Source organism: Mesoplodon densirostris, chromosome 3, assembly GCF_025265405.1.
Source record: "Mesoplodon densirostris isolate mMesDen1 chromosome 3, mMesDen1 primary haplotype, whole genome shotgun sequence".
Lineage (NCBI taxonomy): Eukaryota > Metazoa > Chordata > Mammalia > Artiodactyla > Ziphiidae > Mesoplodon > Mesoplodon densirostris.
In genome coordinates, this window is record NC_082663.1 from 157306701 (window position 1) to 157332024 (window position 25324).

General features: G+C 40.9%; 2 protein-coding genes across 2 annotated transcripts; one reads left to right on the forward strand and one right to left on the reverse strand.

The window, feature by feature from the left end:
• Window positions 1–7225: 7225 nt before the first annotated feature.
• LOC132486993 (olfactory receptor 1361-like) lies at window positions 7226–8155 on the reverse strand. Its single transcript, XM_060094534.1, is given in 1 exon segment — window positions 7226–8155. A coding segment is annotated over 1 exon segment (930 nt).
• A 12773-nt stretch (window positions 8156–20928) lies between these two features.
• Window positions 20929–23539, forward strand: LOC132485890 (homeobox protein prophet of Pit-1-like). Its single transcript, XM_060092495.1, has 3 exons — window positions 20929–21037; window positions 22227–22459; window positions 23201–23539. The coding sequence occupies exons 1-3, from the start codon at window positions 20929–20931 to the stop codon at window positions 23537–23539; spliced, it is 681 nt and encodes a 226-aa protein (XP_059948478.1).
• The last annotated feature ends 1785 nt before the right edge of the window (window positions 23540–25324 follow it).

Sequence of the window (25324 nt, forward strand, 5' to 3'; positions counted from 1 at the left end):
CTCTTCTGCATATATGTCTTTTGTCTCCTTTAGGTAGGTTTATTCTTAGATATTTTTTTCTTTTTGTTGCAATGGTAAATGGGAGTGTTTTCTTAACTTCACTTTCAGATTTTTCATCATTAGTGTATAGGAATGCCAGAGATTTCTGTGCATTAATTTTGTATCCTGCTACTTTACCAAATTCATTGTTTAGCTCTAGTAGTTTTCTGGTAACATCTTTAGGATTCTCTATGTATAGTATCATATCATCTGCAAACAGTGACAGCTTTACTTCTTCTTTTCCAATTTGGATTCCTTTAATTTCTTTTTCATATCTGATTGCTGTGGATAAAACTTCCAAAACTATGTTGAATAATAGTCGTGAGAGTGGGCAACCTTGTCTTGTTCCTGATCTTAGTGGAAATGCTTTCAGTTTTTCACCATTGAGGACGATGTTGGCTGTGGGTTTGTCATATATGGCCTTTATTATGTTGAAGAAAATTCCCTCTATGCCTACTTGCTGCAGGGTTTTTATCATAAATGGGTGGTAAAATTTAAGTTAATACATGCATAAGCCCTCTGACTTCCCACATACCTGAATATGTGCATATTTTCCATCATTTCCCCTTTTGATTGCAAATCTTGTTAGAAAGCAGTGATGCTCAAAATATCCATCCCTCAATGCTGGCTCTTACCTCAGGTTCAGATCATGTCCCTCGCTGTTAGGTCTCCTTTATATTCACCTAGTCACTCACGTTGGAGGAAAACTACGCTGATCTCATGAACAGGCTCAGAGATATGTTAATGGGGAAACACTTTATAGGCTATACATTTTATCACTTACACTCAATTGTCACAGAAGCATTGCACATGTGCTATTAGCAGCAGACTTAAACAAGCAGTGTCACATTTCATGAGTAGTTATAATCTGTGAAAATTTCGCTAGATAATTTTCTTTCCATTCAGAACATCAGGGCAAAAGCATGGTTAACACAATAACTGTCATAAATACAGACCTTAACTGACAGAAATAGAATTTCACATCCACTAAAACATAGTCTTTTTTCTCTCTGAAATAACCCTCCTCTCCACCAAACACAGCAAATCAAAACTAGTTTGTTTGCAATTGACCATATCAGCTCCTTCAAGCTGGCTGAGGTAGAAGTCCTCAGGAGTCTCAGACTGAATTCCCCAAAGGCCCCTCAAGGCCAGGAATGCCATGACAAAAGCCTGTCATAAGCCTCCACCTCAGTGGATTTCTGTCTTCTAGAGGTATCCCAAATATCAAGATTCGTGCACATGCCAGGAGACAGTCTTTCCCATTCACCTGATAAGGCTGCTCAGAAACCAAGAGTCCCAGGTTTTGGAGGGACTGGGCAGAGAGAAGAGAAAAATGTTTCAATTCTACCCTCAGGAGTAGTTTACCCAATTGCTGTAAGTCACAACTAACTTGAGGGGAAGGGCATCCCTCTATCTGGAAAACACAGATCAAAACTTTCCAGACAAAACCCATAAATATTATAACCATATTCACCAGTTCACTCAGTAACCAATCCTTCCATTAACTTTTTATGAAGCCATCAGGTTTTCCTTTAGGATTATTTAAGTTTTCACCCAGTTCTGAAGTGTAATCTGAAATTTATCAGAGACCTGTTATTATCCAAAGGTCGTTCCTATGAATCTGGAAGATGAAGCACTTTTGCAAAAGCATCAGAGTACAACAATAACTGTCTACAAAAGACAAAAGACTTAAAAAGTCACAGTTAAACATATTATCACAATGTAAGCAATAAAGAATCTTGGTTATAGTAACTAGAATTATGACTGATTATAATCTTAACCCTTAAAAACCTTAATCTCTCACCAAAACCAAAAAACAATTGTGCATTTCCTGATTGGTAAGCTTAATGCTTTAGTCTTATTCTCCTAAGCAGGCCAAAGTAGATAAACTTAGACCTGCCCAGCAATTAATGTTCCAATATTTTACCTTTTTTGAAATGACTTAGTCAATGAATTCTCTTCATGTAACTTAGTTTAGTTTCAAGTTACAAAAATCTTGAGAGACTATTTTAGATAGACATTCCCAAAACATAATTATTCCCATAAAGAATTTTAAAATCCTTGCTCCTTTTTGTTCATTTACTCTTAGAGATCACATATGATTAGATTAAAGTTCCTGAGAACCCAGGTAGATCATATACATCTCAAAGGTACAGGAAGAGAAATACCAATTCCTTCCAGAGAGCTAGCTTAACCAATTACAGAAGGCTCACTTTGATACAATAGCAGAGCCATGAGGGGCCATTGTTCTCCAGATCTCTTGGCAGCCCCCATTCATCATGCACGGCCACTACAGGGTCCCACATACTAGTAGACATCCACTGCAGTACTACCCCTGCAACTTTCAGGATTACCCCCTCAACTTTTGGACCCCACGTGTGAATGGCCGGCCACCCCGGGATAAAACCCACAACTTTCAGGCCCCACAAGCTAGTGGACAACCCCTGCAACATTCCATTCCCCATCCTGTATTTCCCAACATCTCAGTGCTCACAAGAGTTTCCTTGTTCTCCTGGCTGGCTCTGCCAACTGTTGGGCTGCACCCAGCAGGCCTATAAGGCCTACATTTACCCAGTTTAAGACCAAAGAAGAAGCCTGGAGTCAGCAACAGAGACATCAGTGGCTTAATGGATGGTAGGGGGTGTAGATTGCCAGTTATAGAGGGAATTACATCAGTTTGGCGCATTAGTTACCGGGACCCATACTACCCCTTTGATAAGGACAATCACTAGCCTGAGCCTGGGGCAAGCATGTAGGAAGTTCAGTCGTGTGAGTAGGGTATAGGGGAAGCAGGCAGTGGTTGAGCAGGGGATGTTCAGAGAGGAAGAGAACCCCTATCCTGAGTGGCCTGACCATATAAATGTCATCAGTATTATACCATGTCCCTGTTCCCTCCTTCCTGATCCTCTCCTCCCCACTTCATGTAGTAAAGTCAGAGTAATTTATTTACCTATTTGGCTTTGAATGATTTCTTTACCAAAATATTATATTAGATATGATTTCTTGAGACTACTTTTGGCTTCATTATGACAATTTTTAAGGATATAAGCTGAATTTATTTACGATAGAAATTTCTTGAAACAACTGGATCACTAGGCAGTTCTTTGGTCTTTTTAGGTTCTATAGGGAGTTTGTGTTGTAATCATGGCTTTGTATTGTGGGATTTGATCTGCATCATCAAGTCTGAATTCTTAAGGGACATCTGCAGTTACTTTCATGCAACAAAGATAACCTCACATCCTTCTTGGCAAATATATCCATCCACAATACAAGGGCAAGTTTGTGCCTTTATATCAGTTGTATGTCACATTTAGAAATCATGATGAACCTGAACCAGTAGTTTTTGACGAGCAACAGGATATGCCTGAAGTTTAGAATGAATAAAAGGTGGCCTGTTTTGCCAGTGGGCTTGGCAATATACTGTGTACCTCTGTGTGGCTCACAAATGAAAAGTTAATCTAGAAAACCAGATTCATTTGGAATCAGAGTTCATAAGTTAGACATAGCCAGCTTTCAATATTCAAGTGACAAAAGGTCAATGCCGAGAACAAAGTCATCTACTAGAAGGCCAATTGACAATGTGATAGATAAAGTTCATATAAAGCCTAGCTTTCTGCCCTCAAGCACAAGGAGACAAGATATTACAGGCAGAACACTAAGAATATCTACTAGGCTACAATATCCAGGGAATAGCAGGAAGGGCTTCTTCAGCTCATGAGAGATGGTGCTGGACTCTGATGGAAACCATGGCCTTGGAACAGACACTTGAAGGACAAGTTAGAAGAAAATGATTCCATGAAACTTGAAAATACCTCCAATGGCCGTGACATGGAGCAATCCTTGCTCCCTCCAGGGAGAACAGTATCTGGGGAAATGTGCCAGGAAGAAGGATGAGCCTTTATTCCAACATCATTGAGGTGAAACCAAACTTTTCCCTCCATATGTTTTTTGTTTGTTTGTTTTTGTTGTTTTTTAAACATCTTTATTGGAGTATAACTCCTTTACAATAGTGTGTTAGTTTCTGCATTATAACAAAATGAATCAGTTATACATATACATATGTTCCCATATCTCTTCGCTCTTGAATCTCCCTCCCTCCCACCCACCCTATCCCACCCCTCTAGGTGGTTTGTGTCCAAATGGTTTTAATTGGCTCACAAAGAGCTGTTCCTGTTGGCTAACTAGTGCTAGATGGAAGTTGCCTGTGGGGAAGTGGGGGTGGTGTCTTTAGGGAGTCCCAGCTGCAGAGAAGAGGCTCCTGGCAGAGGCCTGGCCTCTGCTAACTCAGGCCCTGGACGGTGAATTCCCAGACACAATCCTGATTTCCTGGCTGCTCCCAGGGGGGACTCTGCCAGCCTGGCACTGCTTTGCTTCTATGGGCAGAGGTCCCTCGAAGCCCTGCATGAGGCTGAGCTTTGATTTATGACCACTTCATGTCATGTGTGACTCTCACATGCAGGAAGCCACAACAGAGGCTGATTCTACCTGGACCTTAGAGTAAACCCCTTTTCTTATTTCCCCTTCATTCCCCTTAAGTGGTTGAAGTAATGCAAGGAGCCAGTGAAGATGGAGTTGAAGGTGGCCCTCAGAAGTAGGAGGTTTAAAGACTCGAGGCTCTGGTAGAATTAAACAGCATATAACCTCACACCACAGCCAGTCTGAGCAAGACAGAGGCCTTTCCTCTTTCTGCTAACACCACACTGATGAGATTTCTTTTCCCCTTCAGACAGGATCTTCTGTCTGGTGAATGATGATTTCTCCCTTGAGTTGAACGAGTGGGGACCATGTAGATAGAGAGTGATTTTCCCTTTGACTTTGTACCCTATTGTAAGTTCAATGATTTCTCTCTATCCTCATGCTCCTTCTCACAGCCAACTTTTGACTGACAGTTGAGGGAGAGATGGATGAGCAATAAAACTATATCCCAAACATGGCTCTTTTCATTCAACCCTGCTGCTTCTTTGGGTCCCAGAATGCAGTGAAATCTTTCTGTGTTCTGGAGTAACCTTCTCAGTACTTTAGTTCCCTAGATTTAAATTTTTACCCTTCTGATTTTTTGTGTGTCTAGGAATGTTCACTTCCCAGGTTACCATTAGACTTGCCTACCACATCATCAGTGATTTTTCAATACATGATTATTTGGGATGAACAAAAACTCTACCGAGCATTGTATGGGATGTGCCCATGCATAATCTATGGTATTTTATCAAAGTGAATATGTAATGTAATAACCAGAGGAGACATGTATGCAGATATGGGTAATGCAAGGAAGGATATGATGAGACCAAAATGAGTCATGTAACCTTAAACACCAACATTAGTCCATGTTATTATATCTCAAACATTTGCACTAAACTACTTCTAAAATAAAACTTAACAGTTCAGAACACTACATTGATTTTGTCACATGTAGTCAGGTTCCCACTGGCACCAACATACATTTGGGAATTCATTTACTACATCCAAGAAGAACTGTGTTGTGTGCTCAGTACATGTCTGTGAGATGTAATTAGTAAAGGAGTTAAGGGGAATGCACAATTATTAGAGTCTTTAAAAATCAAGGGAGGGCTTTCCTGGTGGCACAGTGTTTGGGAGTCCGCCTGCCGATGCAGGGGACACGGGTTCGTGCCCTGGTCCAGGAAGATCCCACATGCCGAGGAGCGGCTGGGCCCGTGAGCCATGGCCACTGAGCCTGCGCGTCCAGAGCCTGTGCTCCACAATGGGAGAGGCCACAACCGTGAGCAGCCCGTTTACCAAAAAAAAAAAAAAAAAAAAAAAAAAAAAAAAAAATCAAGGGAGTTTTTCAGCAGACGAATGAAAGAAAGAGGAAGAGAATTAGGAGAGAGTCATGGAACATATAATTATGTGAGTTGATGACAAACAAAGTTGTAAGTATGGCTTGGGGCCGAGTCATCTTGTGCTTGTATTTGAAGGTAATACTTGGATTTATCCTGGCCTCTTCAATATTTCTATAAGGAGTGGCTGACAGGATGCCATCAATGTTTTAGGAGGATTAAACTGATCCTGTGTGCAGGACAGATATGTGTATGGGGAAGCAGGAGGCAGTCAGAACCACGATAAGCCTGTTGCTGTGCTCATGGTAAGAGCTGGTCAGTGTTGGGACCAAGTGGGAAAGAAGGTGATAGTGAGGACAATGAGTACTGATTTTCCACGAGAGTAGAGAAGATTGAGAAAGGAGAGAAGGCCAATGAGGAATTGAAGGCTTTTGAAGAATGACCACTGGAGATTTAGGTGAGTGCTCCCTGGACACCAGGGAAGACGAGGTGGGAACCCTCAGGTGTAGAGTAGGAAAAGAGGCAAGGGCTCCTAGAAACTTTCCCCATGGATTGGAACAAACTCTGGACTTGGAGTCAGAAGTTCTGGGTTCTAATCCAAATCCTGTAATTAATTCATGTTTTCATGTTCCTAAGTTGTTATAGGAACTCTGGACAGTTTAGCATTAAGGGAACCTCTGCTTCTCTTAGCCCATCTAAATTTGAAGGGATACCGAGATTTATATGAGGAATTCTAGCTACTGTCTGAGGCTCGCCACCCTCTGATACCCATCCCTGACACCCATGCCAGGCAATAAACCACCAAGAAGTTAGATTGGTTGTGGGGGAAGAAGAATAGTGCAGGGCTAGGTTCTGAGCTGTGAGAGGAGAGGGTAGGAATTGAGCCTAAGACAGAGGAAAAGTTAACTAATTCAGTAATGAGCAAAGACCCTGAAAGTAACAGCACCATTTGTAACCAATAATTGCTCGTTGTACAGCCCTGGAAAAGGTAACTTTTCTGTGACTCAGTAAATTCGGGGTAATTTAACATCTCCTAATGTGAGGCCATAGAGGACAGGTGACACTGAGGAGAGCCAACTCTAAAGTTTTCTGAAATTCTCAGACCATATAGTAGCCACTGTCTCATAGGGTTGCTGGACCCAATCCTGTCTTTTCCTGAATTTTTGTTGTCTGTAAAATAAGTGTTTTAAAATCACACCTTTTTATACATAACTGATGGTTTTATGACTTATGAGCACCTATCAGCCTCATATTTAAAAGCATGACCATGATCACATATCATTAATTACAGGAATAGTCATGGGTAAATTTACACCTATAGGGACTCAGTTTCTTGGTCTGTAAAATGAAAAAATGTATGCTATCCAAGAGTCCTCTCAGTTCTAAAAGTTTTAAAGTTTGGAATATGAAATTAGTTTCCTTAAAGCTCCCTTCATGTCATGATTTCTCAAGCTGTAGATGAAGAGATTGATGAGAGGAGTCACCACTGTGAAGATGACAATAGTCACCACATCTTGCACTGAGTACGAGGATGAAGGGTGCTTATAGACCCCCGGGATTGCCCCATAGAGCAGGGAGACCACAGTGAGGTGGGATCCACACGTGGACAGGGCTTTCCTTATTCCATGGGCAGATGGCAACTTCAGTACTTTAGAGAAGATGTAATCATATGAAATGATGATACATGTAAATGGTGTCATAAATACCAGTTCACCCACATTGAATACCATCAGGTCATTGATAAAGGTATTCAAACAAGAGAGTTTTAGAATAGGATAAGGGTCACAGAAAAAGTTATACACAGCATTGTTGGAACAAAATGTGAGTTGCACCATGAGAAGAGTCTGGAGGAGAGCATGCAGATTTGTACTGAGCCGAGATGCAGCCACCAGAAGGACACAGAGTTTGGGCCTCATGATCATGGTGTAGTGGAGTGGGCAACAGATGGCAGTATAATCATCATAGGCCATCACACTCAGGAGGAACCCATCTATGTTGATGAAAATGATGAAGAAGTAGATCTGGGTCGTACATTCCATGTAAGAGATAGACTTGCTTCACAGTATGTGATTCACCAGCTTCTTGGGGATAGTGACTGATGAAAAGCAGATGTTGACACAGGAGAGGTTGGCCAAGAATAAGGACATGGGTGTTTGGAGATGACTGTCACAGCTGATAGCCAAGACAATGAGAAAGTTCCCAATGAGGGTGACCAGGTACATCCACAAGAACAGCCCAAAGAGAACCTCCTCCTGCTCTGACTGCCCAGAGAGTCCCAGGAGAAAGAATTCTGTGACTCCAGTCTGGTTGTCTCTGCCCATGTCTGCAGGGGAGAAAATGTGGTCAAAAGTAAAAGGAAATATTTATTTAATTAGGCTCCATATATTGTTTAGAGATTACAATTTTTTAATGATACCAGATCCAAAATGTATTTCTTAATTAATAACACTTCAAATATAAAAGTAGATGAGATTGATAATGTCATCATTTGAGCAAATTTCTTATGATACTGTTTTGTCATTGAGAATTAATTCACATTAGATAATTCTATGAAGCGAGTTTTAATGAAATAAATAGCTGGTTAATTTCTATAATTTTAATTTGTGTTTAATTATCTTTGATTTCATGCAGCTTAATTCATACTTCAATAACATTTAATGAATATCTGGTATATACAAGTTATCTTCACATACACAATTTCTTTTAATCCATATCATTCATATATATATATATATATATATATATATATATATATATATATATATATTGGCCGCCTCACATGGCTTGTAGGATCTCAGTTCCCTGGCCAGGTACTGAACCTGGGTCACAGCAGTAAAAGCCTAGAATCCTAACCACTAGGCCACCAGGAACTTCTGTAATCCATCATTCATAAGTGAGGACCCTGAGAAGAAGAATCAGAGATGAAGAACCTGGGATTCAGGGAAATTAGGTGATGACAGATTAGATTGAAAGAACGCATAACATTTATAGTCTTGAAACAGCTGAAATGCCCTTTTCTTTATATTCCTCCCTAGTTTTACGTCCAAGTTTCAATTATCAACCATTTATTGAGACTATAACCAAGTGCCAGGCAGTGTCTTCCTGCCTTACACACATTTCTTACAGATTTAAAATATGTAAATTTAAAAAATAACAAGCTTCATTAAGCAGAACAGAAAAATGAAGCAATGAGATTTAGCTATTTGTTTAAAGTCATAAGTTCTTTTACCCGAATAACTTTATACAACTCACTCAAATTCATTCTGGATCTCTCTTATTTTCTCAGGATTATACTACTTCTAGGCACTGAAGGATCTGCCTGGCAGTTTTCCCTCAATGTTGTAACTGGATAGCATCAAAATGTCATTGCAGTAGCTCACAAATGTTGGCTTGGATGAGCTAAGCATGCTAGTGAGTTTGCTATGTACTGCATTCTGTGAAGAGACTTCTTTTCTCCCTGTGCTGGCCAAAACAGGATCACTGGTATTTGGTATTATTTTTGAAGAGGAAAAAGAGATTCATAGAGAAAGTCAAGTTATGGGGGCATATCCAAGTGATAATCCCAGCCTTAAGGAATTAATGCAGGCAGAAAGAGTCAGATAGAGAATTTTGAATATGTAAGAATACACAGTATTCGAATAGTAAAGAGGAGAGGAGATGGCATTTCAGGGGAGGAGATGTACAGGTTAAATGTCTTGACTGACTGGGATAAAGGGTGTCACAGGCAATACTTTTAGGAGAGTGGTTGCAGGATGTATATAGTATGGTGACTATAAAGTATCCAGCATTTTGAGAGTTAAATTAGTAAAACCAACGTAAAATTCTGAGACCTGAAGCCATTTTCTCATAAACTATATCACAGAATTAAAAGGTAGAAAGGCAGTAGTTGGCAGTACCCAGAGCTATTGAAAGAAAGTACTTCAGGGAAAGGATGTAGAATGTAGAAGTGGGGTACAGGGGTTGCATCAAGGAAAAACCAAAACAATATTTGTGCAGACTTTTTCATTGTGCTCCAAAGAGTAGATGTTGATATTAGGGTCAATTGTAAGCTATTTCCCATAATGGAAATGGTAGTAGAATGTGAAAGAAGTATAGCAGGATGGTGTAGGGTTTTTCCTATTGTCTGGGAACTGGCAAAGGCAAAAACAGGTGTACAGGCTCTAAATAACCCAGACTCTATGTCGAGAGATCTGCCAGCATTAAGGTTAGCCACTTCCTGTCAATGTTTGCTGAGATAGTCCTACCAGGAGTACAATCAACGTTGGCCCCAACCCCCAAGTCAATGTGGTAAGAGGGCCTGGTTTCATATATTAGTCCCTTGTGAATCTCTTTAGTTTGTGACTGTCTCTGAGACATCTCATGTTTTGCAGCATTGAATGTTTGTGTTCCTGGACCTTAAAACTGAGGATGCTTAGTGCTTGGACTCCAGCTCAAGCTGACCCACCTCTGTGGGGTTCCATGTGGCATCCAAGCAACCTCCCTCTGAGACACTTCTCTAATGTGGTCATAGACCACAGTGAAGGTACACAAGGAAGCAACTAATAAAACGGTGGAGCTTAAGGGCAGAATAGGAGGGTCTTGAATGTCTGACAGAAGAGTCTCTTTTGTGAGGAAAGAGGGTGGCTCTTGGCTCTGAGCTTTTGGCCAGGATTTCTAAGAGCTTGCCGTCACTGATCTTAGCAATGCTGCCCTTAGTTACCTCTTTCGTTTCCCACTGCTTAATTTTCTATTTCCACCTTGGAAACATGCTTGCTCTATTCTGCAATGGGCAGTACATCCTGAAAGAGGAAAGGCTTGTACATGTTAAACCAGGTGATGTTTCCCGTTTGAACTTGGTGAGATGCTGAAGCATTTAGTGTGTGTTTCTCCAAATGTAAATGTATGTGTTTTTGTCTGTGTGAATCTGCCTCTGTGGGAGATAACTGTGTCCTCACCTACTTTCCCAGATTTTCTTACCTGGCTGCTCTGCTTCTGTGAGAGGCTATCATGGGACCCCTGTCTCCATTGGCTCCTTGCCTGACCCTGAATCATGAGAATGTCACAGCTAGTGGGGGAGTCAGAAAGATTTTTTCACTGGAGAACACTTAGATTCAGACAGGTGGATTCCCCACAGCTCCTCATTAAAGGCACACATACTAAGTGTTCTTTGTTCCTATCCTCTCTGGAAACAGATATCTCAGCCTGAGGGGAATCAGTTTAGTGTTCAGGCTTGTTGCTTCCCATTGCATCAAGTACATCTCACACCCATGTCACAGACAAAATATACTTGGTCCCTTGTTCTGTGCTCAGAATGGATCTGAAGAAAAATTGTGAAGCCAGTGAACTTGGCCCACAGATATTCACGGTAGCTCCATTCTTTGCTCTACACTGACTCCCTTTTGTATAATCTTGAAGTCTTTAGGACTCTGCACTCTTTCTTCTTTCAAATAAAAGGTTTGTCAATTTATAGTAAGAAAGTAAGGTCTAAGAACAGACCCTCAATTCTGTCTCAGTTAATCTCTGTAATAGTTGCTGTTTCCCTGACATAGGAAACCAGAGGTACCACTTAGAAATGCTGGCCTGTGGACGGGGGTAGGGAATACTGGGTGTGGGTTATATATGTGGTCATCTAAATAATATCTGTGGGCTATTGGAACTTGGATGTGTATTTTTAAGTTTCTATTTGTGTGCATATACATAGCAAAATTTTTACAAGGTGAGTTTTAAAACCAATTTTAAAAAATGAAAGAACACAAATATGAAATTGGGCAAAGGTGTGTTAGGCAAGTGCAAAAATTAGAGAATATTGGTGGCGTTATTAATTACAGATAAAGCAATAATTAAGTCAACTGAAAGCATAAATCACAAAAGAGGAATATTTTATGATAACAAAGGACAAATTCATAAAACTTAATCACAGTTATGAAATCAAACAAAACAATGTAGCAACTGTTTGCAATAGCAATGTAGAATAGGAATAGGTTAGGCAAAGGTTTAAAAAATTTTTAAAGAAGTTGATTAATGTCTTAATGATGGACTTTAATATACAATTCCCAGAATTTGATAGATGAAGTAGTTAGTTAAAAAATATGACAGAGATTTTGTTTAAACAACAAAGAAATTTTATTTGTACACAGGGAAATATATTCAATATTCTGTGATAAACCATAATGGAAAAGAATATTTAAAAAATGCATATATAACTGAATCACTTTGCTGTACAGCAGAAATTATCACATTGTAAATCAACTATACATCAGTTAAAAATATATATATAGGGCTTCCCTCGTGGTGCAGTGGTTGAGAGTCTGCCTGCCAATGCAGGTGACATGGGTTCGTGCCCCAGTCCGGGAGGATACCACATGCTGCGGAGCAGCTGGGCCCGTGAGCCATGGCCGCTGAGCCTGCACGTCCAGAGCCTGTGCTCCGCAAGGGGAGAGGCCACGGCAGTGAGAGGCCAGTGTACCGCAAAAAAAAAAAAAAAAAAAAAAAAAAAAAAAAAATATATATATATATATATACATATATATACACATATAAAATACACATATTTCCACCTTGAAAATAGAGAATATATATTCTTATTTTAAGCCCAGGGAATAATTACAAATGTTGGCCATTTTCTTGACTACAACAAAAACTTTATAATAGAGTTTTTGAAATGAAAACTGAATCAATGAAATCAAACACTGATTTCATAAGATATATTCTCTTATGGCCTTCACCACAAAGCCAAAAATTAGAAACCAGAAATCAAAATGTAAAAAGAAATGTTCAGTTGATAAAATTTAAAACAGTGTTCTTCATAATCCCCATATCAAAAAGAAAGTTTAAACCAAATGATTCATAAATCAGAGAAAAAATATAAAAAGCTATGGGAAAATAGACTTAAATGCTCTTATTAATAATAAAGGAATATAAAAACTGAATAAATCAAGTATTTAATCAAGAATTTTTATTTTAAAATTATTTTAGTCAAATAAATATATTAGCATAGCTTTCAAAGTTAAACAATTCTTTAAATGAGAAAGGTAGTTCACTACCTATCTTTCCACTCCATGATCCAACTTCCCAATATAAATACTTTTATAGATTTCTAAATAATATGTTTATAATGCTATTTTTGATCATTGATTTACAATATATTGTCTTCCCATTTTGACAGGTGATGAGTTAATACCACTTCACCATCCCTTTTCCTCTTCCTCAAATGCTCCTATTATAGGCACATCACAATTTGGAGGTATGTCAATATCTATGATTGACTTTCTGACTCTGTTATACACTGTTTGTGTACTAATCCTTTTGTTTTTCCTGGCACAAATTTTGAATGTTCCTGAAGTTAATAATTGCCTATTTTTTTCATTTGCTTAATTTTTTTTTGTGGCATGTGGGCCTCTCACTGTTGTGGCCTCTCCCGTTGCGGAGCACGGGCTCTGGACGTGCAGGCTCAGCAGCCAGGGCTCACCGGCCCAGCCGCTCCACGGCATATGGGATCCTCCCGGACCCGGGCACGAACCCATATCCCCTGCATGGGCAGGCGGACTCTCAACCACTGTGCCACCAGGGAGGCCATCATTTCCTTAATTTTTATGCCTCTTTTCTTTCCATATTTTGAAATTAATTTTGGGGGGGTGAGTTATAATTGATAGATAATAAACATTACCCATTTACATTACACTTCGATGAATGTTAAAATCATGTTGTCATGTAACCACCACCACAATCAAGAAACACAACAGTTATATCACCCTAAAAAGTTTTCTTGTTTCCCTTTGAAGTTAGCACCCTTCCATGACCAGGTAATCACTGATCTGCTTTCTTTCACTACACTTTTGTGTTTCCTAGAATTTAATATAAATGGAATCATACAGTATGTGGTCTTTTGTGTTTGAATTCTTTCACTTAGCATAATGCTTTTGAGATTAATCCATGTTGTCAATGTATCACAAATTTGTTGCATTTATTAATATTGTGTTCCTTTTCATTCCTGTGTAGTATTCCATAGTAAGGAGATCCATAATTTTTATAACCATTCAACAGTTGAGGAAATTGGTTTGTTTCCAGTTTAGAACTATTATGTATAATATGTATGCATATCACTATATATGTATACAATGCGCATAGAATACTACCATGTATATTTCTGTAGAAGTTTGTGTGTGGCCATATGCTTTCATTTTTCTTGGAATGTGATTACTCGGTTTTATGGTAAGTGTTTTAAATTTATAAGATACTGCAGTACTGTTTTTGCAAAAAATAGCTGGACAGTTTGCATTCCTATCAGCAATATTTGAGAGTTCGAATTGTTACGCATCCTTATCAACACTGGGTATGTCAGTCATTTTTTTTTTTTTTCGGTATGCAGGCCTCTCACTGCTGTGTCCTCTCCCGTTGCAGAGCACAGGCTCCAGACACACAGGCTCAGCGGCCATGGCTCACGCGGCACGTGGGATCTTCCCGGACCGGGGCACGAACCCATGTCCCCTGCATCAGCAGGCGGAGTCTCAACCACTGTGCCACCAGGAAAGCCCTTGTCAGTCTTTTTAATATTAACTATTCTACTGGATGTATAATAATATCTCATTGTGGTTTTAATTTGCATTTTCCTGATAACTAGTGATGTTGAGTATCTTATACTTATCGCCTATTCATATATCTCCTTTTGTGAAGTTATGTTCAAATATTTTCCCCATTTTTATTGGGTTGTTTGCCTATTTTTATTGAGCTGTTTTTCTTCTCATTTTTGAGTTTTATTTTTTCTGGACTCAATTGTAAATTTCGCAAATATTTTCTCCCAGTTTGTGGTTTGCTTTTAATTTTCTTATGCCTTATGAAGAGAAAATAATTAATTTTAATGTCCATCTTATCACTCTTTCCCCTTAAAGTTATGCTTTTTATGTCCTATTCATGAAATCTTTGCCTCAGTCAGTGTAACAAATATTTTGTACCATGTTTTCTTCCAGTAGTTTAATAGAATTTTGTCTTTAACTTTATGATTCATTTCCGTGAGTGAATATGATGTGAGGTAATAATTAGTGTTAGTTTTTCTCTATACTGATAACCAGGTGTTCCAACATCACCTGCTAAAAAAATTTCTGTTTCCATATTGAATTATACTTGCACCTTTGTTGAAATTCAATTCTATTTCTGGAGTTTCTGTGTGTTGCATTCATTTCTATGTTTATCTAACGCCAATACCACACTGTCATGATTATTGAATCTTTATGTTAAATATTGAGATCAATAGTATAAGTGATCTGAACTTGTTCTTAATTTTCAAGGTTTTCGGCTATTTGAGGTCCTTTGCTTTTCAATATAAACCTTTAAATCAGCTTGTCAATTTCATGAAAATTGTCTGTTAGGATTTTGATTGGGTTGTATTGAATCTGTTGATTAATTTGGGGAGAATTAAATTCTAATCTTTTATTGCTAACATATAGACACACAGTTGATTTTGCGTATTCACCTTGTACTCTGAAATTAGCTTATCAATTCTAGGAATATTTCTATAGATTCCATTGTGTTTTCTATGTACTTCAACATGTACACTAAGGCAAGAGTCAGCAAATTTTTACTGTAAAAGGCCAGTTACTGAGTACTCTACATGTTGCAATGTCACCTCTCCCATTGTAGAAGGAGAGCAGTCATAGAAAATATGAAAAAAATGATGATGGCTATGTTCCAAAGAACTTGTTAAAAAAAGGAAACAAAAGGCAGAGGGCTGAATTTTGCTTATAGGCTGTGCTTTGCCAACTCTTGTTCTTGTGTTTTGCAGAAATGAAATCCTATAACATGTACACTTTTGTCTGGCTTCTTTAACAGCATAATTGTTTTGAGATCCATCCATGCTGTAGCTGTAGTTTATTCCTTTTTATTGCAGGTAATATTCCATTTCATGGCTATACTACAATGGTTCATACAGGCGCCTATCTATGAAGACTTGTGTTGTCTCTTAGAAATAAAGCTGCTAGCAACATTCAACTACAGGACTTGGTATGGATCTATGCTTTTTCTTCTCTTGGATTAATTAACTAGAAGAGGAAAGGCTGGATCATTTTAAGAAATTAACATTTTTAAGAAAATGCCAAACTCTTTTCCAACGTTGTTGTATTGCATATATTTCTTGGTGAATTGCCTGTTCAAATTTTTTGCATTTTTCAAAATTACAATGTTTGTCTTTATATTCTTGAATTTGTATATTGGGCATAGTTAAACTTTATCAGATATATGAATTAACAGATAAATGTTCTTATTAGATATATGATTTGCAAATGTTTTCTTCCAGTATGTAACTTGTCTTTTAATTCATTTATCAGTGTATTTTGAAGAGCAGAAGTTCTTACTTTGATGTTCAATTTACCAGTTTGTTCATTTATATATGGTCTTTTGGTGTCATATCTAAGACATATTTATGTAATCCAAGTTCCCAAAGTTTTTTTTTTTTTTTTTTTTTTTTTTTTTTTTTTTTTTTTTTTTGCTGTGCGCGGGCCTCTCAATGCTGTGGCTTCTCCCATTTTGGAGCACAGGCTCCAGACACGCAGGATCAGTGGCCATGGCTCACGGGCCCAGCCACTCCGCAGCATGTGGGATCTTCCCGGACCGGGGCATGAACCTGTGTCCCCTGCATTGGCAGGTGGACTCTCAAGGACTGCGCTATCAGGGAAGCCCTCCAAAGATTTTTTACATGTTTTGGAAATTTTATAACTTTAGATTTTACATTCAGATCTGTGGTCCATTTTGGGTTAATTTTAAAATATGGTATGAGGTATGGATCTAAGTTCCATACCCCCTCACCCCATATGATTTCGATAGCCAACTGGTCCAGCACCACTTGTTTAAAAAAGCTAGACGTTCTCTGCTAAATTGCCTTTGTATTGGGGTTTATTTCTGAATTCTTTCCTTTGCATTCATATATTTGTCTATACGGATGGCAGGACTCATGGCCAAGACTCATGGTCAAGACTCATTTGTCTTGAGTACAATCTTTATATAATAATTCTTGAATTTGGACAGTGTAAGTCTTCCAACTTAGATCTTTTTCAAAGCTGTTTTTGCAATGCTAGGTTTTGTGCATTGTTATATAAATTTTAGAATCAGTTTGCCAATTTCTATGAAAAAGTCTGATGAAATTTTGAGACCACATGAAATGTTATCTATTTCAGAATGAACGATAATTAGTCTCCTGACCCAAAAGCATAGCATATTTCTTCATTTTAAAAGGTTTTCTTTTATTCCACTCATGAATATTATTTTCAGTTTTCAGCGTACGGATTGCTCATATTTTTGACAACTTTAACACTAAATGTTTCATATTTTATGCTACTGTAAATGGTACTAAGTTTTTAATTCAAATTATTTATTATTTGTTGTTATATGATTATTTTTTAATATTGGTTTTGAATCCTGAAACTTTGCTAAACTCACTAATTAGCTATAATAGATTCCTTATAATTCCATCAAAAATTCTGCATGGCAGATTATTGTGTCCACATACAAAGACAATTTTACTTTTTCCTTTCCAATCTAATTGGGTGCCCTATAATTTAATTTAATTCAGATACTAACTATTCTGACCTAAGACAGACCCCAGAGTTTAAGGGCTCAGTCCCACAAAGCTACCCCCATTCAGATGCCAATCAGAAGGACTGGGCCCCCAGGTTACTCATACTCTGTTAAACTTGGTTACACATCGGGGTTTCCATGACCCCATCCTCAAATTGGATAATTTGCTATAATGTCTCACAGAACTCAAGGAAACAGTTTATTTACTATTATTGGTTCATTTTAAAGGATACTATAAATGACACAAATGACCAGCCAGAGGAAGAGGCACATAGGGACAGGCCAAGGTCAGGAAGGGTCCTGAGTGCAGGAACTTCTGTCCCACAGAGTTTGGGGTGCACCAGCCTCGTGGCACGTGGATGCTCGCTCTTCTACTTTTCCTTCTTTCTCTGGCCTGTGGTGTGGAAATGATGACAGTACCTCCAGCTGCCACCCTGGACCATAAGATGAGGATGGAAAACTTAGACTAAGATAATGGGGTAGAAATTTCTGAGCTTGGGAGTCTGATGACATCTTAGATCCACTGTACCAGCCTTTGAATACCTACAACTGATCTTATTTTGTGTGTGAGAGAAATAAACTTCTATCTTGTCTAAGCCAACATTTTATACATTTTTGTCTTTTGAAGGTAATAGTACTGTTCCAAATGGCCCCCAAGCATAGTGCTGCAATGTTGTCTAGTGTTCCTAAGTGCAGGAGGGCCATGAGGTGTTTAACGGAGAAAATAATCTTTGTTCAGGCATGAGTTATAGTGCTGTTGGCCATGAGTTCAATGTTAATGAGTTTACAATATATATTAAGTAAGGTGTATTTAAACTGAGACACACATACAACAATGTTATGTATTGATTGGTTGACCAAAAATATTGTGGCCAGAGGCTCACAGGAACCTATTTCCCTTAGTAACAGTGGTTCAGTATTCACCAATTCCGTGTTTATCATGACTTTATGGAACAAAACTACCTACATAAAGAGAATTGACTGTATTATTATCCTTAGATGATAAAGCTGAGGTGCAGAGATACAAAGTAATGAGCCCGGGATCACATAGCTAGTAAGTGGTACAGCTGATATTTGAACCCAGGGCAGCCTGATTCCAGAACCTGTATTCTTCCCCACCACACCATCCTGCCTCTGGTAGGGTGAGAGAACCCTGGGTATCAGACTTCCTTGAAGGTCAAGTTTGAGTGGGAATTAGGATGCCCTGGAAAAAAACTCCTCCCCAGCCTACTAGGAAATAATGGTATCCTGGGATGTCAAGTCAAACCTGTAGTGTCTTGGGGAGCAGGGTAGTAGGTCAGAGTTTCTTTGTACTATCAGTGTGTCCTGGGATCATCAGGCTGCTTTGGATGGCTGGTCAGAGTTCCCTTACAGGGTTAAGCTATTTTGAGGCAGCAAGAGTATTGGAATTCAGTGTGTGCTTGTGGATCCAAGTTGACTACATGAACCTTGGGAGGCAGAGCTGTCATGCAGCTCGAGTTTCTCTAGGAGGCCACAGTATACCCTGGGGTAGGGGGAGAGGGGTTGGCATCTTGGATCAGTGTTTCTCGACTTTTATGTTGTTATGACCTGAATGTTTGTGTCTCCTCACCACTTCATATGTTGAGTCCTAACCCCAATGTGATGCAATGCTATTTGGAGGTGGGGCCTTTGGGAGGTGATTAGGGTTAAGTGAGATCGTGAGGTTGAGGCCCCAAGATGAGAGTAGTGTCTTTATAAGAAGGGAAAAGAGACCAGGATTGAGTTCTCTTTCTGTCTTGTGAAGACACAGAAGGTGGCTGTCTGTAACCCAGGAAAAGTCTCTTAGGAACTGAAGCAGCTGGCACATTAATCATGGACTTCTCAGCCTCCAGAACTGTGAGAAATGGATACCTGTTGTTTTAGCCACCTTGCCTTTGGCATTTTATTATGGCAGCCAGAGCTGATGAAGACAAGTGTACAGTCAGTTCTCTTGGGGATCTTGTTACAGTGAAAATTCTGATTCAGTAGGACTGAAGTGGGGCCTCAAATTTTACATTTCTAACAAGCTCTCATGTGCTGCTTATACTTCTGATCCATGCATCATATTGTAAGCCTCAGGATCCTGGAAGATTACCATGTTTTTCTGTCTTGAGTTGTTCTTTTCAAGAATGTGTGTGAAGGATTAGCATAACATTGGGGATCAGACAGTCCTATGAGTACAGTGTGTTCCAAGGGGATTAGGGTGCCCTCATTGATTCAGTCTATTCTGACATTTCAGAACTTCATGGCGGGGGACAAGGATAATCTCCTAGTTGATGTTGAATACTCTAGGTTTCAGAGTGTCCTAGAGAACCCTAGAGTCCTAGGATATTGGGTTGTCTTTAAAGGGTCAGGATGTCCTACGGATGTCAGAATGTAGTTCCTAGATCTAAGTAATCTCAAGAAGCAGAGTACTGCGGGTATCAGGGTGTCCTGACTGCTCAGCAATGCTGGGTATGTCAGGGTTTCCTTGAAGAATCAGAATGTCGGGATGTCATGGGAATCTCAGTCTTCTGCAGAGTCCTGAGGTCCAGGGAGATCAGGATGCACCTGGAATACAGATGCTCTTGAGGGTAAGTGTTCTCTGATGGTCTGGGTGACCTTGGAGGGTCAGGGAGTCCTGGGGGGTTCTGAGTGAATGAAGAGGTGACATTTGGGAGAGGAAATCAGAAAGTACTTGAGAACTATGGTGTCTGGGAGACTCATCCTATGGTTCAGGTTGTCCTGACAGGGTGTCCAGTGTATTCTGAGAATCAGGATATTTAGGAGGGGCCAGAATGTACTTGTGTTTTTAGTTTTTTAGTTTCCTGGAAAGAAGTCTTTGGGAATCAATCACCCACGTACTGAGACACAAGGCAGGCCCTACTCCTGGTCTCCATTTGCACAAACTCTCCCTCTCCCCTCATAATGAGGTTCTGAGGAGGAGTCTCAGGAGGAATGCATTTTCTCTTCCTTCCCCTGCCTGCTCTCAGGAGGGGATTTAACAGGACAAAATAATTTGGTCCTCTGGGAATATGAGCTCTTGGCCCCAGTCCCTGGACCCTCCAACAGAGCACCTTCCCTCATCTGGCTTGTGATCCTCCCCTGATGATGGGGGCTCTGGCGACCAGGCAATGATTGGATGGGCTCACAGGGGTGAGGAACAGGTCACTCCTCCAAGGTTCAGGGAGAAAGAGTTAGTGTGGGATTGCAAGCTGAGAAAGTAGGCATCTGAGAGCAAAAGGAGAGAACGGCATCCCAGAGAGTAGGTGCAGGGGGAGAAAAGTGGAGACTAAAACAGAGAAACAGGGTGAGGGCAAGGCAGAATGAGATGATACTCAAGCACAGGAATGGGGAATTAGAAATAGAAAGAAAAGTTAGAAAAAAGGAGAGAGAGAAAAAGTTCTATCTATCTATATCTACACAGGGAGAGAGATTCAGAGAGAGGTATAAACAGGGGGAAAGCAGTGAAATACAAGGCATAGAGGGGAACAGAAACAGAGAAAGACTGATCCAGAATCAGGGACTCAGGGACACGAGACTGAGCTGTCTTTGGTCTTTGTTGTGAGCCATGGATGCAGAAGGGAAGAGTGAGCAGGGTAAAAAAAAGAAGGGGCGAGTTTGCAGCAGTCTCTGGCCCGAGGGCTACGCAGCCGCTGGGACTTTGACCTCCACGGTGGGTGAGTGAATCTCTGGGGTGGTCCTGAGGAGACAGCAGGTGTGCATGCTCCATGCCCAGGCTCCATGGGGCGATGGTTCGCCACGAGGAAAGTGAAGAGGAGAAATAAAAAACCAGCATCCTAGCATGGTAAAAACAAGGGAATCTTAGAACACATGGGATGATACAACTCCTTTGCTTTACACAGTGGCCCACTGAGACCCTGACAGATGAGGAGGAGCCAGAGGCTGAGCTAAAAGCTGTCTCCTCACTCCTGACCTCAGAGTTTGCTCACTGCACTGCTTTCTCCAAGGAAGAGAGTTGGAGGGGCCAGGGCTTTGGATCCGAGGAGAGCAGGGGGCTCAGGTGGACAGTGAGCACTGCGTAGGGACTACCACCTGGGTCCCCATGGGGATGGGATCCTCACTCCAGATATCTTTTCTCAGTGTGTGCCTCCCAGGTGTTTCCTTTTGCTCCTGTTCTCTATTCCCGAGCTGGCTCTCAGACTAATTAGTGTGGGGGCTTAGTGAGTCTGTAGGGAGAAGAGGCAGGCCTTTCCCACGAGCTCAGGTTCCTGCAGCCTGGTGGCCAGGCCAGGACTGGGATAGGGGAGAAGATGAAATGTATGTGTGAGGAGGGTGTGTCTGAGCAGAAGAGTGAGGAATGTTTCATCTTCCCAGGTGGAGGGAATAGGACAATGGGAACAATATAAAGGTGTAAGTGGCATGTGAACCATGAGAGCAGGGAGCAAGTCATAGGGGTCATAGACAGAGACCTGGGTAGTTTGTTAGGTTGTCAGAGCGAATAGGAGCTCCACAGGGTGAGACCCAGGAAGGTGGTATGTGTGCTGAGAGAGATGAAAGGCTATGGAGGGGCATGCCTTACATGGGGATGCATCTGGGGGAGTGTAATGGGGAGTGGGCACAAGGTGCAGAAGTGAGGCAGAGGGAGCGTGAGTGCCTAGGACAAGTGAGACTGAGGGGCGGACTTCATGTGGAGAGGGTAGCATGGGTTAAGGGAATCAGAAGTGAAGCAGGGCCAAGGCTGAGCTGGATTCAGCTAATTCTGAAAGCTGAAGAATTTCTGGTCAGGGCAGAGTATATGAGCAATACACTGGGTCCTAGCAGAATCTGGGGGTTCCAGCATATGTGGTCTGGGATGGATGGGTGGATCCATGTGGCAGCAAACTCTCCCCCCCACCTCCTTCTCAGACATGAGCACTCAGCCCTACAGGAACCTCTCTGGTGTAGGAGTGGGGAGACCAAGTCTTTGCTCACAAGGAGAACAGAGGGGTCGCCCACACTCCCAGCGCCACCACCGCACCACCTTCAGTCCAGCGCACTTGGAACAGCTGGAGTCAGCTTTTGGGAGGAACCGCTACCCTGACATTTGGGCCCGAGAAGGCCTGGCCCGGGACACAGGTCTCAGCGAGGCCAGAATCCAGGTGATGGCCCAGGATCCTCCGCCCCCCATCCCCTGAAGAAATGCAGATTCGGTGATTGGGAACTACTGGGGCATAAATTCTCAGGGCACTATAACCCTAACCCAAATATTCACCAGAACAGAGTCTTACCCAACAGTCAGCATAACCTCATCTACGTCAGGAATTTCACTGGAGTTTAACCTTGGGGCTAACCTAATCTAACTTGAATTTCAATGTCAAACTCCAACCTTAACAGTGATGTGAACTCCAACAGAAATTCAATCCTAACTATTCACACACGTATGTAACCTTGTCCCTAACCATGGTCTTGAAACTCAACCTGATGCTTGCTCAATTCTAACCATAGAGTTACTTAATCTTAAGAATAAACTGTACCCTAAATCTAACCTGGTCTGTAACAATTAAACTCATCCATAGTCTTAGTCTCTAATAACCCTAGAGGAAATTTCCCATTCTCTGTGGAGGTGAAATGCCACTGTGTCATGTTTATCTCTTTCTTTTTACAAGTTGACATTTCTTACTCACCCAAAGTTGTAGCAGGGCAAATTTAGATATGGATTAGGGGAATGGTGTGGGTCTTGCTTTGTCACTAGTCCTGGTTCAGCTATGCCTTCTGCAAGAGCTTTACTTCCTCTGGGGATGTGGGGGAGTCTTATGCCCTGTACCAGTCTGTAGCCGCATATGACAATGCCACCTATTTGAGAGAGGGGCTCTAACGTGGCTATTCTCCCTCCTCCTCAGGTCTGGTTCCAGAACCACAGACCTAAGCAGAGGAAGCAAGAGAGGTCACTGCTCCAGCCACTGGCCCATCTGTCTCCTGCCACCTTCTCCGGTTTCTTGCCTGAGCGCCCTGCTTGCCCCTACTCCTACCCAACACCACCTCCCCCAATGACCTGCTTCCGTCACCCCTACAACCATGCCCTTCCCTCACAGCCTTCCACTGGTGGTTCCTTTGCTCGACCCCACCATTCTGAAGACTGGTACCCCACCCTGCACCCAACCCCTGCTGGTCATCTGCCCTGCCCTCCACCCCCATCCATGCTTCCCCTCATCCTTGAGCCACCCAAGTCCTGGAACTAAAGTTAAACAAGTACTGATAAGGTAATTTCCCAGCCTGTGACCCTCACAAAACAGAGAAAACTGGGTGGTTTCCTTTCCTTCTAAGGGCGAAGTAGAAATATGGTGAATGACAGCTCAGAGACTGGGAATGTTAAAATGGGAGATCATGATGAAGGCTCACTGAGCTGATTAATTGAGTGAATTTAAGGAGGTGAAACTACTGGAAGATATAGGTAAAAAGCCCCAGTGGAGGTGACTGGTGGAAAAGTGACATTGAGGGAAGCAGTGGTTGCTGCTGGTGGCTGGAAATGGTTGAAGGGGATAGAACTTTTGGGACTTCACTCATTGAGATCACAGTTGAGGACCTTCATCCCCATTGTTTCTAGCTGATTTCAATAAGGCTTTTGATTTAATGTCTACCTATACATCCCTTCCCCATCACCACCATCCGAATCCATCGTTAAGTTTTATTCATTCTATCCTGGAAATAGCTCTTGAATTTATTCCTCTCCTTTCTGTTCCAGCAGACACTTTTTTTCTGGCCCCACGTTTTCTAATTAATCCTCCTCCTTGGTTCCCTTAGCTCCAGTCTTTCCCACTTCCAAAAGGCTTTGTAAAGCTGATCATCAAATATTAGCTCCCCAGTGTTTTATGAACAATAAATAATACCTGATTTGCTAAGCCTGTAACAGTCTTCAGCGTTACCTTCAACGTAACTTTTAAGTCACCTGCATGTGGCTTTGTTATTGAGCAAGGGCTCCTGTGACTACAGCACCGAAAGCCAAACTCTGACAGCTGATGTTTGCAATAAAGTAAGGGTTTATTGCAGGGTGCCAAGCAAGGGAGTGGGAGACAAGCCTCAGATCTGCTCCAACTTGGCCTTTGAGTTGGGAGTGTTTTTAAAGAAGAAAACTGAAGTTGGGATTAACCATCATCTTGTGACATCTCTTAATCATAGTTGTGGAAGTCAGGATGTTTCCAGTTTACAATTGTCTAGCCACCTGGGGGATCTGTGAGCTCATCCTGCTCTGGAGAAACAACCTGATTTTGTGTGTTAATGATGATATCTACAACAGCAATTTTAGTACATTAATGATGTTATAGACAATAGCAATTTTAGTCGTCTGATTCTGTTTGATTAGTGTTCAGTTAGCACAGGATTGAGGTCAGAAGAGGCAAACAAGGCAATACAGTTTTGAGTAGAGAGATTAATCAGAAACTCACAAAGAGAACTCAGTTTTAGAGGGGCTCAGTTTCAGTTTGTGATAGAGAAGAAACAATTTGATTAAGGGCAAACTTTTCCAAGAGCAAACCGTGAGTCTTGAGGTTCATAAGAGGTCATTCCCAGAAAAGACTCTGCTGTGAAGTGCCTTAGTCTGAGCTCTCCTAACAGAAACATGCTGTGGCCTAGTTGGTTTGCCATTTATATACCATATCGCTTATAATGTACTTATTTTACTCATAATTTACTTATTTATAAGTAGGTCTACCTCACTTATGGGCACATACATAGAAGAATTCTGAGGAAACAAGCCTCTGGGGATTTTAGTTGAAGTTTTTTGTATGTATTATATTTTAAAACTCTGGAATTGAAACCTCTGTGATGCACAATTCCATTTCCATGTAATTATCCCCTTGTGCCAGACTGCCTTCCTGAAAGATAACACTGGTGTGCATGCCTCCCAAAATGTCAGTGTCAGTTTCAGCACATCCTTATCGACATTGATCATTTTGGACAATTTTTTGACTGAGAGTCATGTCTCCTAGTTGGTTATTTTTTCAGTTTTCATTTAATCTATTGCTAGT